The sequence below is a fragment of the Lacerta agilis genome, chromosome 3, assembly GCF_009819535.1.
Source record: "Lacerta agilis isolate rLacAgi1 chromosome 3, rLacAgi1.pri, whole genome shotgun sequence".
In the NCBI taxonomy this organism is placed as follows: Eukaryota; Metazoa; Chordata; class Lepidosauria; order Squamata; family Lacertidae; genus Lacerta; species Lacerta agilis.
In genome coordinates, this window is record NC_046314.1 from 57,697,212 (window position 1) to 57,712,691 (window position 15,480).

Here is a 15,480-nt window from a genome sequence, read left to right on the forward strand (position 1 = left end):
TGCAGACCCCTGGTTTAGTCAGAGGCAATCCTAAATCTTAAACCATGGGTAGGCAAACTCAGGCCCGGGGGCTAGATCTGGCCCAATCGTCTTCCAAATCCGGCCCGGGAATCAGCATGTTTTTACATGAATAGAATGTGTCCTTTTATTTAAAATGCATCTCTGGGTTATTTGTAGGCCCTGCCTGGTGCTTTTACATGAGTAGAATGGGTGCTTTTATTTGGGTTATTTGTGGGGCATAGGAATTCATTCATATATATTTTTCAAAATATAGTCCGGCCCCCCCACAAGGTCTGAGGGACAGTGGACTGGCCCCCTGCTGAAAAAGTCTGCTGACCCCTGTCTTAAACTCATGATAGCATCCACATGAGTGGGAGTCTCAAGTTTAAGCAAATGTGTCTGCAAATCTTCACAGGCTTGTCTACACAGGAATAAAAATTACACTAGCCTGTGGCTTTTCTATTATGAGGAAAGCATTTCTTCATTCCAAAACATGTTAAATGATAAAATTTCATACAGAAAACAGATGCCCAAAATGCACATAGGGTTGGGACTTTGGGGGGGGGGGACAAGGTTGCCACTGAAAACCAACAGTCCCAGTTCAGTTCTCTGCCTTGACATCTGTACCTCCAACTTACTGTGTCCAGATGTCATTATGATTAACATTCCCCAGCTCCAATAACATGGAGTGATGGGTGTCAAAATAAAATTTAAAAATTCCTTCCAGTAGCACCTTAGAGACCAACTAAGTTTGTTCTTGGTATGAGCTGTCGTGTGCATGCACACTTCTTCAGATACACTGAAACAGTGTATCTGAAGTTTCAGTGTATCTGAAAAAGTGTGCATGCACATGAAAGCTCATACCAAGAACAAACTTAGTTGGTCTCTAAGGTGCTACTGGAAGGATTTTTTTAATTTTGTTTTGACTATGGCAGACCAACACGGCTACCTACCTGTAACTGGGTGTCAAAATGTTACTGTTACAAAAAAAAGTGCACAACCCAGGCTGCTGCTTTTGGTGAAAGCCTTGTGCATCTTATGTTTAGTTCTTTCCGCAAATTCTCTTGTCCAACACAATGTTGCTGCATACACTCAGCATGTGTGCTATTAAAATATATTTCACTTTGCCCTTCTAGATGAGCTATAGTTTCATGCATGATTCATCATCAAGTATTTCCCATAATAAGCTCTGTGGACAGAGATCAAACCACCCAGTCCTAAATACTATGGGGAATGACACCATTCCTCCCACCACCTAATAAACGTAGATTTCATACACTACTGTCCAATATTTTTGCTACATTATCCACAAATTAAGTATGGAAAAGAACTGCAGTTTCCCAGCTCATTATAACTTTATACTTTGTAATAGTAAGTTAACCATTCTAGGGACAATAAGAATTGACAACTTGAATAATTCAGCAACTTCAAAAGATTTTCAATTTTTGCACATCTGACAGCAAGTTTAAATTTAACCAGCAAACCAAATACAACTTTCTGTGATGCCATTACATTGGATGCTATCTAAAAAAGGCAAAGCTAACTAGAAATTAAAATAAACACACACTGTTCTCCTTTGCACATGTAAATGAGATCAAGATTTCATACAAAGATTTCATACCTTTTAAGTGCACAAAAATAGAAGACAGATGAGTTGTAGTTATTGAAACTTAAAATAGCAAAATAATTTATTTTATAAATCCCCATCCAGTGAGCTTCCTTTGGCTTAGAAATGGAAAAATGAGCCAGCAGTTTGAAAATTTCAGTCTACATTGTCTTTCTAATATCTCTGCCTTGCTAAATGTTGAGCATTCCCCTCCCTATTATCTGCTCTTCTCATTATTATTGCGTGTGAAAATCCACCAGTTCCCAAGGACAGTATCACCTATAAATTTTTAACGGCAACACTTACAATGTAATTTACACCAGGAGGGACAACCTGTGGCCCTATAGCTGTTCTTGGACTGAAACTCTCATCAACCCCCAGTCTGGCCAATGGTGAAAAAGCTAAAATCCAACATCTCACAAGGGTCCCCATTCCTGTTCTACATCTCTTACACATATAACCACGTATACTGGATTTGTTAATTCATGTATTTTTCAATAATAATTTTTATCACACCAGAACAGATTTCTGAATACACTGTAAAGTCCAACACAAGTTCATGCTTTTTACTTTCACCATTAATATGTATGCTAGCAGCACAATTATTTTGTAGTACTGAGACCTCTTACCTATATACTCAGATTAGTTTACGTTTCAAGCGACTTGAATGATAAATGAAAGTCTGCTAATAATTACATCACACATGTACCTGTCCATTAAACATCTTTTTTTTGTGTATCGGGGAGATTACAACTGTAGCATCAGAGCCAACTCTGCACATCCAGGCACTGTGGTCTAAACCACTAAGCCTCTTGGGCTTGCTAACTGGAAGGTCGGCGGTTCGGATCCGTGTGATGGAGTGAGCTCCCATTGCTCTGTCCCAGCTTCTGCCAACCTAGCAGTTCGAAAGCACACCAGTGCAGGTAGATAAATAGGTACCACGCAGCAGGAAGGTAAACGGCATTTCCGTGTGCTCTGGCTTCCGTCACGGTGTCCCACTGTGCCAGAAGCGGTTTAGTCATGCCGGCCACATGACACGGAAAGCTTGTCTGCGGACAAACGCCGGCTCCCTTGGCCTGAAGCGAGATGAGTGCTGCACCCCATATTCGCTTTTGACTGGAATTAACTGTCCAGGGATCCTTTACCTTTTTTTTTTACCTTTACCTTGTATAATATACGTAGGCCTAGCCTAAGTATTGTGCTAAGCCAAACCATGGGAGCTCACACATTCATGCTAAGCACTGGGGCTTATGAAAGCTAGGGCCACGCATTCCATGTTCCAGGCTTAGTGTGATAAGCGAAGCAGGCCATACACAAGCATGGATCTGAAGTTGCCCCTCCAACTATATAAGGGGATTGTTGTTTCTGTCACTACCATTACATTTGCAGCTCTCTGCCACACACACACTGCACCTTATGATTCCTACGAGTCCCTCAACTCAAACCAGATTTATGGGAGTTGAGAAATCAAGAACTGGAAGTTGCAGGATTTGTCTGGCAATGCATATAAGAGCATAAGCACTGGCAAATGCTGCTGTTCGCTTATTTAGGAGTATTTATATTCACGTCAAGTCTGAGGTGGCTTACAGTGTATTTAAAATAAAATAAACAATAGCTAACAGATAGTAGGTTGGAGCAAATATGTATTTATGTTACTCCCAGACCTCAGTGCTCCAACTGCCCCCTCTGCTGCTTAATCTCTTGGCCTGGAAATGGCTTCCCAAGTAGCCATATATTAGTCCCTTATAGGCTAGAGCTTCACCATTAGGCTATGCTCATTTCTATATTGCAACACTAGAATCATAGAGTTGGAAGAGACCACAAGGGCCATCCAGTCCAACCCCCTGCAAAGCAGGAAACACCATCAAAGCATTCCTGATAGATGGCTGTCAAGCCTCCGCTTAAAGACCTCCAAAGAAGTAAACTCCACCACACTCCTTGGCAGCAAATTCCACTGTCGAACAGCTCTTACTGTCAGGAAGTTCTTCCTAATGTTTAGGTGGAATCTTCTTTCTTGTAGTTTGAGTCCATTGCTCCGTGTCCGCTTCTCTGGAGCAGCAGAAAACAACCTTTCTCCCTCCTCTATATGACATCCTTTTATATATTTGAACATGGCTATCATATCACCCCTTAATCTTCTCTTCTCCAGGCTAAACATACCCAGCTCACTAAGAATGGCTACAAATGCTGTTGACCCAGAACTGCAAGAAGTTTCCTTAATGTTAAATAGGCAACATCACCATAATCTACCAGTATCTTTCAGTTAAAATAAACATGCTGTGATACACCATGTTTGTAATAAATGACGAAGGCAGGCTCAAAGTTCAGTTAAAAACAGAAGTGAATTTATCCAAATGCCCTAGAGCACAATATTCAACCTTTTCATATCTAGGACCTCCACCTCCCTGAATCACAAGCTGCAATAGGGGACCCACTTCACGTTTTTTTACCCTTACCTACTTCTCTCCTTTCTTCTTAACGGTGACTAAATTCAAAGCTATATTTTAAATCGTTGTACACAGGAGGGGGGTTGTTTGTAGATTCAGCTCATCATGCCAGGTGAGAGAGCCACACCTAGTATCTTCTTCTACCCATCTATTAAAGTTAAAATAACTCGCTTCCTCTTTGCATTTCATCACCTCTCTTCCCCCACCCCGATTAGGAAGGAATCCAAACAAAAAGAATATACTGGTGGTACCAATGGTGCTGGACACTTTAGGATGGAGTACAACCCACTTGTGGATCATAATCTACTGGTTGAAGATCAGTGGCCTATGGAGCACCCAGACCACATGGGAAGTTAAGACTCTTGAATAAGGCAAGTACAATTACGATAAGAGAGCACGTGAAGGAATATACAGAATGCTACCCAAGATAGTTTCAGGAGAAAAAAATAGCCCAACCAACCCTTTTGTTTTTCTGCTAAATTTCAGTTTATAAGATGGATCATGATTTATTTTCCTTTTTTAAAATGGTTTGTGTTTCCATATTTTATTTTCAATTTTCAATAATTTAACAATTTAACATCCAAATTACTTACTTATTCATCCCTTCTAGACTTCCCATCCCACCCCTGGTTTCCACTTTCTCCCCTTTATTACCTTACACATCTTTAATTTTCCATTCAGTTACAAGTCCATTAATAATCCTAATTCACATTCCTTCATAGATGCTAGGTCAATCCTAGGATTGTGATTTATTTTCCATGTATGAAGTAAATTCAGACAAAGAGGTTCATTATATATTTTTAGTGCCAGGCGAAAACATTCCTCTTCAACCAGGCCTTTGGCTGATTAATATTCTACAGCCTTTTAAATGTGTCTGTGGGAGGGGGCGTTATTGTTTTGTTGTTTCTGTTTTAACTATTTTTTGTGCTTTTATCTTGTATTTTTATCTTGCGAACCACCCTGAAATACATTGATGAAGGGCAGTATGTAAATCTAATCAATACTCCTCCTCCTCTTTATTAAAAAAAAACTCCACAAAACCACACTAATTTTCTTTCTATACAAAATTAAATAAGGAGCAAACACAGTTTGCCATTCTATATTGTTGGTAGGCTAGATTTATATACAAGAATGTCAATAACAGCAGCACCAAGCTGAAGGACATTAAAAATACTGAATAGATGTTTTCACATTCTTTGCTATCTAAATGCGTTAGCAGTAACACATTGACAGAAAGAAGTATTTGAAATCAGAGTGTGAAACTGCTAAAGCTGCTTTGAATCTCATTTGCAAAACGTAATACAAAGCTGTATCAATGCAGTAGGCTGATTAAGCACCTGAACTAATCAGCCCTCATAGCTTTATGATATCGAATGTTACCAATTTAATCAACAATGAAAACATTAGCACACATCATATGTATGGTGACACTTATTGTACCTTATATATAGAAAAAGCTATTACAGCACTTGATTAAAAAGGTATCATCAGTACAGTGAACACTATAGCTAGGCCTTGCATCATGAATGTATACTGAACAATTGAAAGCTTATTTGTAACTTTTTAATGGTTTGTATTGTATGGGTTTTTTTGTTTTATTCTATAAACCACTTTGATCTATTTTTGACACAGCAGTATATAAATATTGTTACATATAAATAAAGGTAAACTTACAAATGTGCACAGGTTGCTGTTTTTTTTTAAAAAAAACTCAGGGTCATGGTATCAGCTAACTGGTTTTAAATAAAGGAAATACTGAATTATGGTTGCACTTTAATGCACATTTATTTGGGTGCCAGTCCCACAGAAGTTAATAGAACTTACAGCTGATTAAACGTGCACATATAAGGCTTTAACACCTGCTGAGAGAGGAAAATGTATGTCCTTGTGGGTGAATCCCCATAACTAGTTGTAGCCACTGAATAAAGTTCACAGGTCAGTTAGGAAGATTTGGAACTGAGGCTCCATACCACACAGAGGCAATAACCATCCTGTGCTAAGAAGCTTCAGTACCACTCTCAGGAATTTTAATTTAAAATATTTCCTATGTGATACAAAAAAAGAAGTAGGCCGAGAAGCAAGCAAAGGACAAAGAATTGGCCAGCTTCATAGAGTCCTTCCTACTGTGCCAGATTCAAGACAACCCTTTAAGCTGATACAACTCTGCGTCCAGAACTTCAGAGTATAGAAGCTTTGTAGGGAGTCAGACAAATGGTTCTCCTCTTCGTATGACACCAGCTTGCCAATGGCTCAGTAGAGATTTCTTCCTGCCTTCAATGACCCTGTAATGAGAAACTTTAAAAAAAATAATGGACCTTTTGCATGCAAAGCCTGTGTTCACTGAGCTATAGCAGTCTGCAGCTGTGCCGGGCATACCTTAACCCATAGCTCTTCAAACAAAAAACCCACTCAATTTCTAATACATAAAACTGCATACACTACAATTCACCATCGACAAAGATTAAAATATGTGTCAGGGTAAACTTTGAAAGCTCTCTCTTCTTTTTAAAATCATGGTGCAGTATTAGAAGAATCACAAAACTGGAAATATTTTTGTATACTAAAATAATTAGAACAAATTTCTCCCAATTAAAAAAAAACTAAACGAAGAAAGACCACCAGATTGAGGCTCCCAACAGCATGTGCAGACAATGCAAAGTTTTAGACAGTGTCATAAAACATTAGGATATACTGTACTACCAACCTTTGGTTGGATGCTATATTAAAAATCTGACACTTGTGTTAAATTTAATGTGCACTTAAGAAATTAAGTTAACTTTCAAGAGTCTAATTCAAAGCACCTGAGGTCTAGAAAATGGGTAGGGATATGGTAGATATGCTGTAAGAGTGCACATCTGTACCAGTGTTGGGAAAATATTGAGGGTGAGGGGTTGAGATAACTGGTGTAAATTCATTTCTGATTTGTTTCCCAATATAATGGAAATTCACAAAGCTAAAATTTTGAATATACACAAAGCAATGGCTCTTGGTAGCTAGAATGGTGGCAAAGCGATAAAACTAAATGCTCTGGAAAGGTAAGAGCTCCTAAGAGATTAAACAGATTAATCAAATGATACATCTGGCAATACATGAAGTATTGCATTTATCTCTAGAAAACTCTTTACAGACTAATGAAAGAATTCTGACTACTTTCTTAGATAGGTTCAGTGCTTGAAGTTCTAATGGCATCAAACTTTTATTCTGAATACTCTTGAAAATCTTACAGAGAAAACTGTTACATGTGATAGTTTTAAAGGCAAGTTTTGTTTCCAAACGTTGGATATCAGAAAACATAAATATAAAAAGTATGGGATTAGTAGAGTGATAATTCAGGATTTTTATTCAAATGATATTAGAAGGTGCAAGTTGCAGCTCACAAGACTGCAACAAAGAAAATGCCATACAATACTAATAATAATAATAACAGCACAGTGGTACCTTGGTTTGCAACCGCTTTGGATTACAACTGTATTGGATTACAACCACGTCAAATCCGGAAGTGCATGTCCCTTTTTTGGATTACAACTAATTTGGGGGGGGGAGGCACCTTGGGTTACAACCTGTTTTGGTTTACAACCAGACCTCCGGAACGGATTATGATTGTAAACCAAGGTACCACTGTAATGTAAGAATGTCTTCACACAGCCCCATCTTCCAGTTGTAATGCAGGATCACAATTCTGGATTTGCATGGTCAGGGTGGAGTAGGGAAGCAAAAAGTTGCACAAGAGCAGGGATTATCAATGAGAGGGAGAAGAAGGGAACATCAGAAAGCTATTTTTCCTTGTTAAAACTGGTTGGTTTGTTGGTTAAAAGAAACACCAACCCTCCATGTTTCTCCATCCCTGTTTCAGTCAAATTCTGCTGTTGTTTATTATTCACAAGCAAACACCCATATATGCACAACATCCATCAACTGAACGTAACTATCTCTAACTGAACAAGCTACCCAACAGGCTTGTTCAAAAGATTCTATTCATCTTCAAGATATAGCATATATCAACGCTGGGTGTGTGCACAAAGCCAGCTGGAGAATAGCAAAGAGGACAGGGCAAGGAAATGAGGGTGATCTGCATGCAAGAGAAAGTTGGGGACAGGGGAAGGGGGGGAAGAGGTGGTACAAATGGGCTTGCAAAGAAAGGAGGGAGTAGGAGGCATGGGAACAGGGGTGAAGATGAGAGCAGGGAATGAAAGGCTTTGAAGGAAAAGAGAAGGCAGAAGGTGGAAAAGGTGCTAAGCAGTTGCAATGTGTAGGAGAAAGAAAATGCAGGTTACCATGGGGGGGGTGTTTGTGTGCGGGGGGGGGGGAGATTGCACAAAAGGAAGGAAGGAGAGGCATGGGCATAGTGGTGAAGGTAAAAATGGGGCTGCAGAATAGAAAAGTGGTTTCAGAGAGAGATGGGGTTGGGATGGTGAAAAGCAAGCTTAGTAGTTGCATGGGGTGGGAAGGGGAAAGCTATGTGGGAAAACTGGCAGGGGGATTAGCGTGTGAAGTGAGCAGGGGCACAGCCCCTCGTAGTAACAGGAATGCTGTACAATACATGAAATATGCATATTAAGCTGAGTCTAGAAGATTGGGTTTGGATGTGACAGGCTCAAATCCCTGCTCAGTCATGAAACTGAGTAGGCTTGCAGAGGTCACCATCTCTCAGCCTTTACAGTTGTGAAGATAAACACAAGATAAATGCATGTAAGACAGACAATATGATAGCCAGACAACAATAACCAGGAAGTGGTTTTCTACAAGGACCAAAAGAAAAACTCTTATTTATAAAATATAGATTATTCTTCTGCTTCTAGGCGCTAAAATATTGGGACCTACTCTAAGCCTTGTGACAAAAAATCCAAACAAATAATTCCAGTAGAATACGTATAATTGCTCTTATCTTTAACATAACAAATCCTAGATTTTCAAATATTAACAGGGTTTGTTTAAAACATAACTATGTAATAACAGAAGAGAACACTAAACATTATTTCATTATTCAGCCATACATAGCAGCACATTTCCACTGATTTCCTGTTGATATGCAAAATAAATCTGCTCTAGCTTTTAAAGTGGTGTTCTTTCAAAATCTAGTATGCTAGCTTTAAGACTGCAAGATAAAACATCTCAGGGAAAAAGTCTTGGGAGTGTCATTTTTTCCAGTGTAGGTGTATATACAAAGTGAAGCTCAAAAACATTTTAAAATGTTTCTCACTGCTTTTGACATAAGCCACTTCCTTTCTAAAGCCCACACACAGCTGTATTAAACAGAATGTGACTCTTGTTACAAAATGTTCCCCAAAAGAGACTCATATGGTCCTATTCACTACCCCATATTTTACTAATGTGAAATAAATGACTGAAGCTTTTATTAAAATAGCTACATTTAAATTATAAGGAACTTTGATATTAGGCATAAACTGTCCAAAGTACGCTAAGTAGTAGTCTGCATCAAATACGAATTCTTTACCCAGAGAATTCACTCTTAGCTACTTATCTGTTCTCCATGCATTTGGACATCTCTTAACACATTGAATCAAGATGGCAGAATGAACTTTTTAAACCTGAATTGATTTTAATCAAATTTTGCCATGAAACGGGATCATATGACATCTATCCTTAAATATCAGCCCCAGCTGCCTCCTTAGGTTGCTGACTTTGGGCTCTAAGTACTTGAAATATCATTTTCCCTATTACAGACTAACTCATGCTATAAAATCTGTGGCTCTGGTCATAGTTCCATCTACAGCTACAGTATATGGCATGACTGTATGGAACAGAGCCTTTTCTGTTGTGTTATCCCAGACGTACAATCCCCTCTCCATGGAGATACAAATTGTCCACTACATTAGCTGTATTTAGGCAACAAATTGAGATGCAACTGTTTCGTTGGGCCTATGGTACACTAACAACACCACAAACCAAGACAGGAATTTTATGATGCTGTAGTAGATGCCTAGGGGCACAATGCATTGGATTTTGGAGGTCATATATCACATATCAGCCTGGAATCTTTATTAAACTTGCATACAACAATATTATCTTATCTGTATGACAACGGTTTTCCAATACAAAAAGTAGGCTAAATCAAATCTCATTGCTCTTTTTCAACTACCGCAATTTGTCAGCAATACCCATATAAGCAACAAGAAGATTTTAGCAGTAACAGAATGTAAAGCAAGTGGCCACAAAGTGGAAAAATATAATGGATCTTGTGTAGATATATGACCTTTAGACAGGAAGGAAAACACTCAAGTGTTGAGTCACATGAATATCCTCCCCATCTCTTTTGCTTTTTTTCTGAGTTTTAGCTATTGAATCCATGTGCATATCTTCAGTTAAAGCACACTTCTTGTAATATCAACTAATCAATACACCCATGCACCATCTGATATAGACAAGCAGCAAATTCCTGAGTTTTAATGCACTTAAATTGTTTAAGAAATAGACACTAATTCACAGAACTATGGAAATCTCTCTAAGTTTTAAGGCAAATCTCTTTAATAGATGTTGTCACAGATTTAATTGTCATGGGACCAAGGGTTTTACCCATATTTTTGAAAGGTAGGCAGGGAAACAAGAGACCAAAACTGCAACACACAGTGTATACAGGAATACCCATTTCACTCCTGCTCCCACAGAACCTATTTTACCTATAGCTCGGAACCTCAAAGAACTACAGACAGAAAGCCGTGAAGACTGAAGTCAGCAGTTCTAAACAAAATATAAAAAATACAATAATGGCAAAGATAGATTTTCTACTTTTGGATTGTTTTAGTGTTTCTATATAGCCTTCAGAATGACCATGAAATATAAGTAACCAAACTATTCAATGATATTTAAACAGCTTTCCAACAAAACAAAGAGTGGGCAACCATTATTTTCACTTCAGTTCCAATTACTAAATTCAGGCACACTAAGGGAAAGAATACTTTTTATTTATTAATTCCACAAAATGTGAGTGGAAATTTAAACTATTTTCAGAGTTTTTAGGAATGAAAATATACAATTGTGGGGTTTTTTTTAATAAAAAAACCAGTATTAATGGAGAAGCCACCAACACAAGGTACTGTAAGTATCTGAACCCTCACACCAAGACACAGAAGACGGTGTGCACTGATTACTGATCCTCAAATTAAATTTATTATATATATATGTATATATATATTTCATGAAACAAGCTACAGGTCAATTTTACTTTAAAATTTGATTTTGAATACATAAAAAATCTAAGATGCTGATTTCACAATGCTTTGAATATTTTGACTAGCACATTTTAGATGTCCAAATAGTTTTTTACAGTTTTAAAATATACACTATTAATAAAAAATGTACCATATATACACATGCAAAAACAGAGGCTGGCTTCACAGCAGTAAAATGTAAAGGCATGATGCATGTTTGCAGAGATCAGGATTTAAATTTGCTGCCTCACCTCCAGCTTGGGTATGCATGCATTGTACAGCATGCTGGTTGTTATCATAAAAAGGTCAATGCACACCACCAATATAGCAACCCACATGTTCTTCATTTCCACAGTACTTTGGGCTTATAAGTTACCACCCCTCTGAACTGAAATGAAATTGTAGATTCAAGACATGGGAAAAGGGACAGGTGGATCACTATAAAGGAGAGAGGCAAGCAGCAGCCTTGCACTGTTATCTAACAGACACAGCACAACAATAAGTTTGCACATGCCTTTCAGCCTGCCAGGAGGGAGAGGATAAATTTATTCAGCTCCATGTCAAGCCCCTGCAAGGGGTGCAACCATATCCAAAGGAGAATGGATCATGTCCTAAGTTATCTGAAGAATGTGTCAATCAGAAATATTTTCAAAGTTAAAAAATATTTTCAAAAAATCTAGGAAGCAAAAATATAGCTACAAAACAACACAAAGTTCATCTTTGGTCAACCATTATTTTATATACATCTACATCATTAAAAAAAACCTGCAGCATCATTGCACTATTATATCAAAATATACAGTGTTTACAGATTTACTTAATGACCATTTCAGAACCTGTCTAAATAGGTAGTCCATGGCTTCAAGCTGTGGTCAAATGAGTGATGGACTACACTACAATTATTCCAGTCAAGCTGCCTAAAACCACACCTTCCACAATCTACCACACTAGTCCACCTGCATCACAACAGCCTCTTCCCCTCATTTTCTATGGAATCCCATACAATTACATGGGATGACTGGGAGAAAACTTTAAGCAAAACTGACAGAGGAAGAATTCCACTGAGCAAGAGAAACTGGAAAAACACTATTTTTGTCATCTGATGCAGTAAGCATTTGGAAATAGTGCTATTTAAAGAGACTGCTGAATTGTGACAGTGTCAAATCACAACAATAAAATAAAAAAATTGCACCAAAATGCAATGGAATGTACATTACAATAAAAATATACTTTCAAGTTAAAAATCAAAATTATTTTACATACTGACATGGCTGCTTGTTTTTTAAAGCATATAAAAACATCTCTCCAATAAATATATATTTTACCCAGTGAACTAAATACTGTAATAGCTGCCTGTTAAACACAAAAGTTAAGATAGGGTGCTCACTGAAAATACAGCAATGCATTATGTTCTGTTCAAAACACTTGATATTATCAAAAACATACAAAGTCTTAACTTGGCATATGCCTATATATAATCCTTGATGATGATGATAATAAAAAGACAAGTCTGTAAAGCAGCAGAAACTGAAAGCTAATAGACAAAAAAATATATAATCTTATCACCATTTGAATGAGATTTAAGATACCAGTGCTCAAAAGAATAGTATTCTACAACATAAAGTTAAAAAGATTGCAGAACTGGGTGTTTTGGTTAATAATTAAGTTATTCCTCAGTTGGACAGAGAACTAACATCCTGATTATTCTATATTAAAAACATTGGGGAGTTTTAGCCTGAATCTTTTAAAGGACCACTTCACACATTACACTTTTTGCAGGTACATGTAAAATATTTTGCTTATACCTTAATAAGTTTTATAAAGTGATCACATGGCTGGCATATGTCGGCTTATTGGTACAATATAAGTTTGAACTAGGAAGACAGACTGGGCTGTGGTTCCATGCTATGCACCTATATCACAGCAAACACACATGACCTCCTGATTTAATATGAATTGACCAAAAAGCCAGAGAGTACAGGAAAGTACAGTAATGCCAAATAATCTGTGAGAAAGAAAAAAATAAATATGACAACTACCCATTTAAAAAAATTCCACTAGCTGTGCTTTTGAATGTATACTTCTGGTCTCACCAAGTTTGAACATGATGGCAAGCCATTTGTAAATTAAATATTTTTGCCATGGGGATTTCAAAAACATGCACTGACAAATCAATTTTTCGAAGAAAGGGACAGATTAAAAACAAAGGAAACAAAGCTCTAATGTGCCACAAGGCAGCTACAAACAGTAACAGTGCCATATTAAACACATTAGACATTAAAAAACATTATGGAAATTCATTCACAGTAAGTATTTAATAATTTGGTCCCCAGTGTAATTTTTGTTTAAGATAATCCTGAAACCATAAATATGTTGTTTCTAGCAGGAGCTAGCACATTCTTTCTTAAAAATATTTTTTCAATATTAATTATTTAGAAAACATCCAGCACCTTAACACATTATTCCAAAGTTGAGGTGCTAAAGATTAAGATCTACCTCTATCAATTATAGAATAAAAGGATAAAAAGGACTAGAATTCAGTGCATCTGTTCAAAAACTTTACTACAAAAGTTGGTTAACCAAAATTAACTGACAATTGTCTTTGCATTTAAGACATCTATTCCACTTTGCCGTCCAAGTCAACCTGTTCAAATTATCTTTTTTAATGTAAAAATAATCAAAACTGCATTAGTTCATTGTGCTGTTATCTAGTGAAGGCTTTCTTTTGGCCTAATTTTACAATGTCATCTGGAGATGGCGATTTGAAGTCAAAAGGTGTTATTGCTAATAAGGGTCCAGTTTCATTAATTTTTACTTCTTGCATTTGCCTGCTGTATAAGAAAGCCTTATGAAGATTAACTGTTTGACGCTTACATCTCTTTGGGGGATAATGGAGACACAGAGTTATAGCAAAGGCTGATGGCGTTGCAGAGAGGGCCTTTGCCCATGAAACAGTGCCTTCCAAAATATGTGACCTCTTTTTCATTTGGTTCTTCTTCTTTCCTTTAGCTACTAACATTTGTCGTCTTTGTTCTGAAAATAAAGCGTCTTTTTCTGGAAGTGGAGTACCTGACTGTACATGTACATGTTGAGGAGATAATGTTGATTTTCTAATAAGAACACTTAGATCAATATCTGAATTCACAGCTGTAGGTTGCACTGTTTTAGGTATACAAAGCTCAGAACAGCTGCTTGTTGTTCGAGGCTTATCCAATGCAATTGATTTTGCAATTAAATCTGAAAGTGATAAACTCTCAAGCTCTTTTACTGGAGAAGAGTTGGAGAATGTCAAGGAAGATAAAGATCCTGACAGTTCTGTCATTCCAGATGAAATTTGAGGTTGGTTGGCTGGTTGGGACAATGGTGAAAGTCCTAATTCCAAGTCTGTGAAACCTGCTGATGGGTTGCAAAGATCAGATAAGGGTTGAGGCTTGTTTGAATTACTTCCTTGGTGTTCCTGTAGAAGATCAGCCAGTGATGGGCTTTGAGACACGGAAAATGTTAATCTATTCGCTTTTGAAGAGGTGCTGATATGCCCTTGGAAGCAGCCCTTACTGTGCGAAAATGAAGGGGCATTTCCAAATAGTTCAGCCTTTTTACTGAGCTGGTAACTTCTCTTGCTGTCCAGCATCAAATTTCCAAAAGCATTTATAAAACCAGGAGGATTATCCAAACAGCTTTTGCTATCATGATTGTAGTTTTTCTGGAGAAAAATTAATGCACTATCTTGGGCATCTGCTGAATCACCTGTTTCATTAAGCCTGACCAGGCCCTTCAAGTCCTCAACTCCTTTAAATTCAGATTGGTTCCAAGACACATTTTCTGAAGAACTTTCCTTCAGCAATTCAGCCTCTGAACTAAAGCATGCATCACTTTCATCGCAATATTTCCAACTTGTGCTGGTGTTGTCAGTTGGTGGGAGTGTTACCTGCTTGTTCAGTGGTTTATAAAGTGACTTATCATTGTCACTGAATGGTAAAGGAAGAGCTCCTGAGGAGTTACAAAAGGATTTTTTCTTTTTTACTGAAGGTGTTTTGACATATTTGGGTCTGAAGACCGTTTTGTCACTTGGAGCTGAAGCATTACAAGATTCAAAATTGACCACAGGGTTGCTGAGACTAAAGCACGATTTAGTGGTATCTAAAGCATTTTCAATGGAATTAGTCAAGTTGTTAGTGCTAGAAAATATTTCTGAGCAAAATAAGCCTTACCTTACAAGAGCCAATAATTCCAAGAGAGACACAGGGTCAAAGCAAAA

The 15,480-nt window shown here is 37.5% G+C and overlaps 1 protein-coding gene across 3 annotated transcripts in view; it reads right to left on the reverse strand.

The window, feature by feature from the left end:
* HBS1L (HBS1 like translational GTPase) overlaps positions 1-15,480 on the reverse strand; it is a 47,466-nt gene that overhangs the window by 25,155 nt on the left and 6,831 nt on the right. Inside the window, exon 5 of one of the 3 annotated variants that reach the window (XM_033143832.1) lies at positions 14,898-15,428. The exons of the other annotated variants lie outside the window; for them this stretch is intronic. Coding sequence (XP_032999723.1) covers positions 14,898-15,428 — 531 coding nt within the window. The remainder of the gene's footprint in view (positions 1-14,897; positions 15,429-15,480) is intronic. 3 annotated transcript variants of the gene reach the window in all.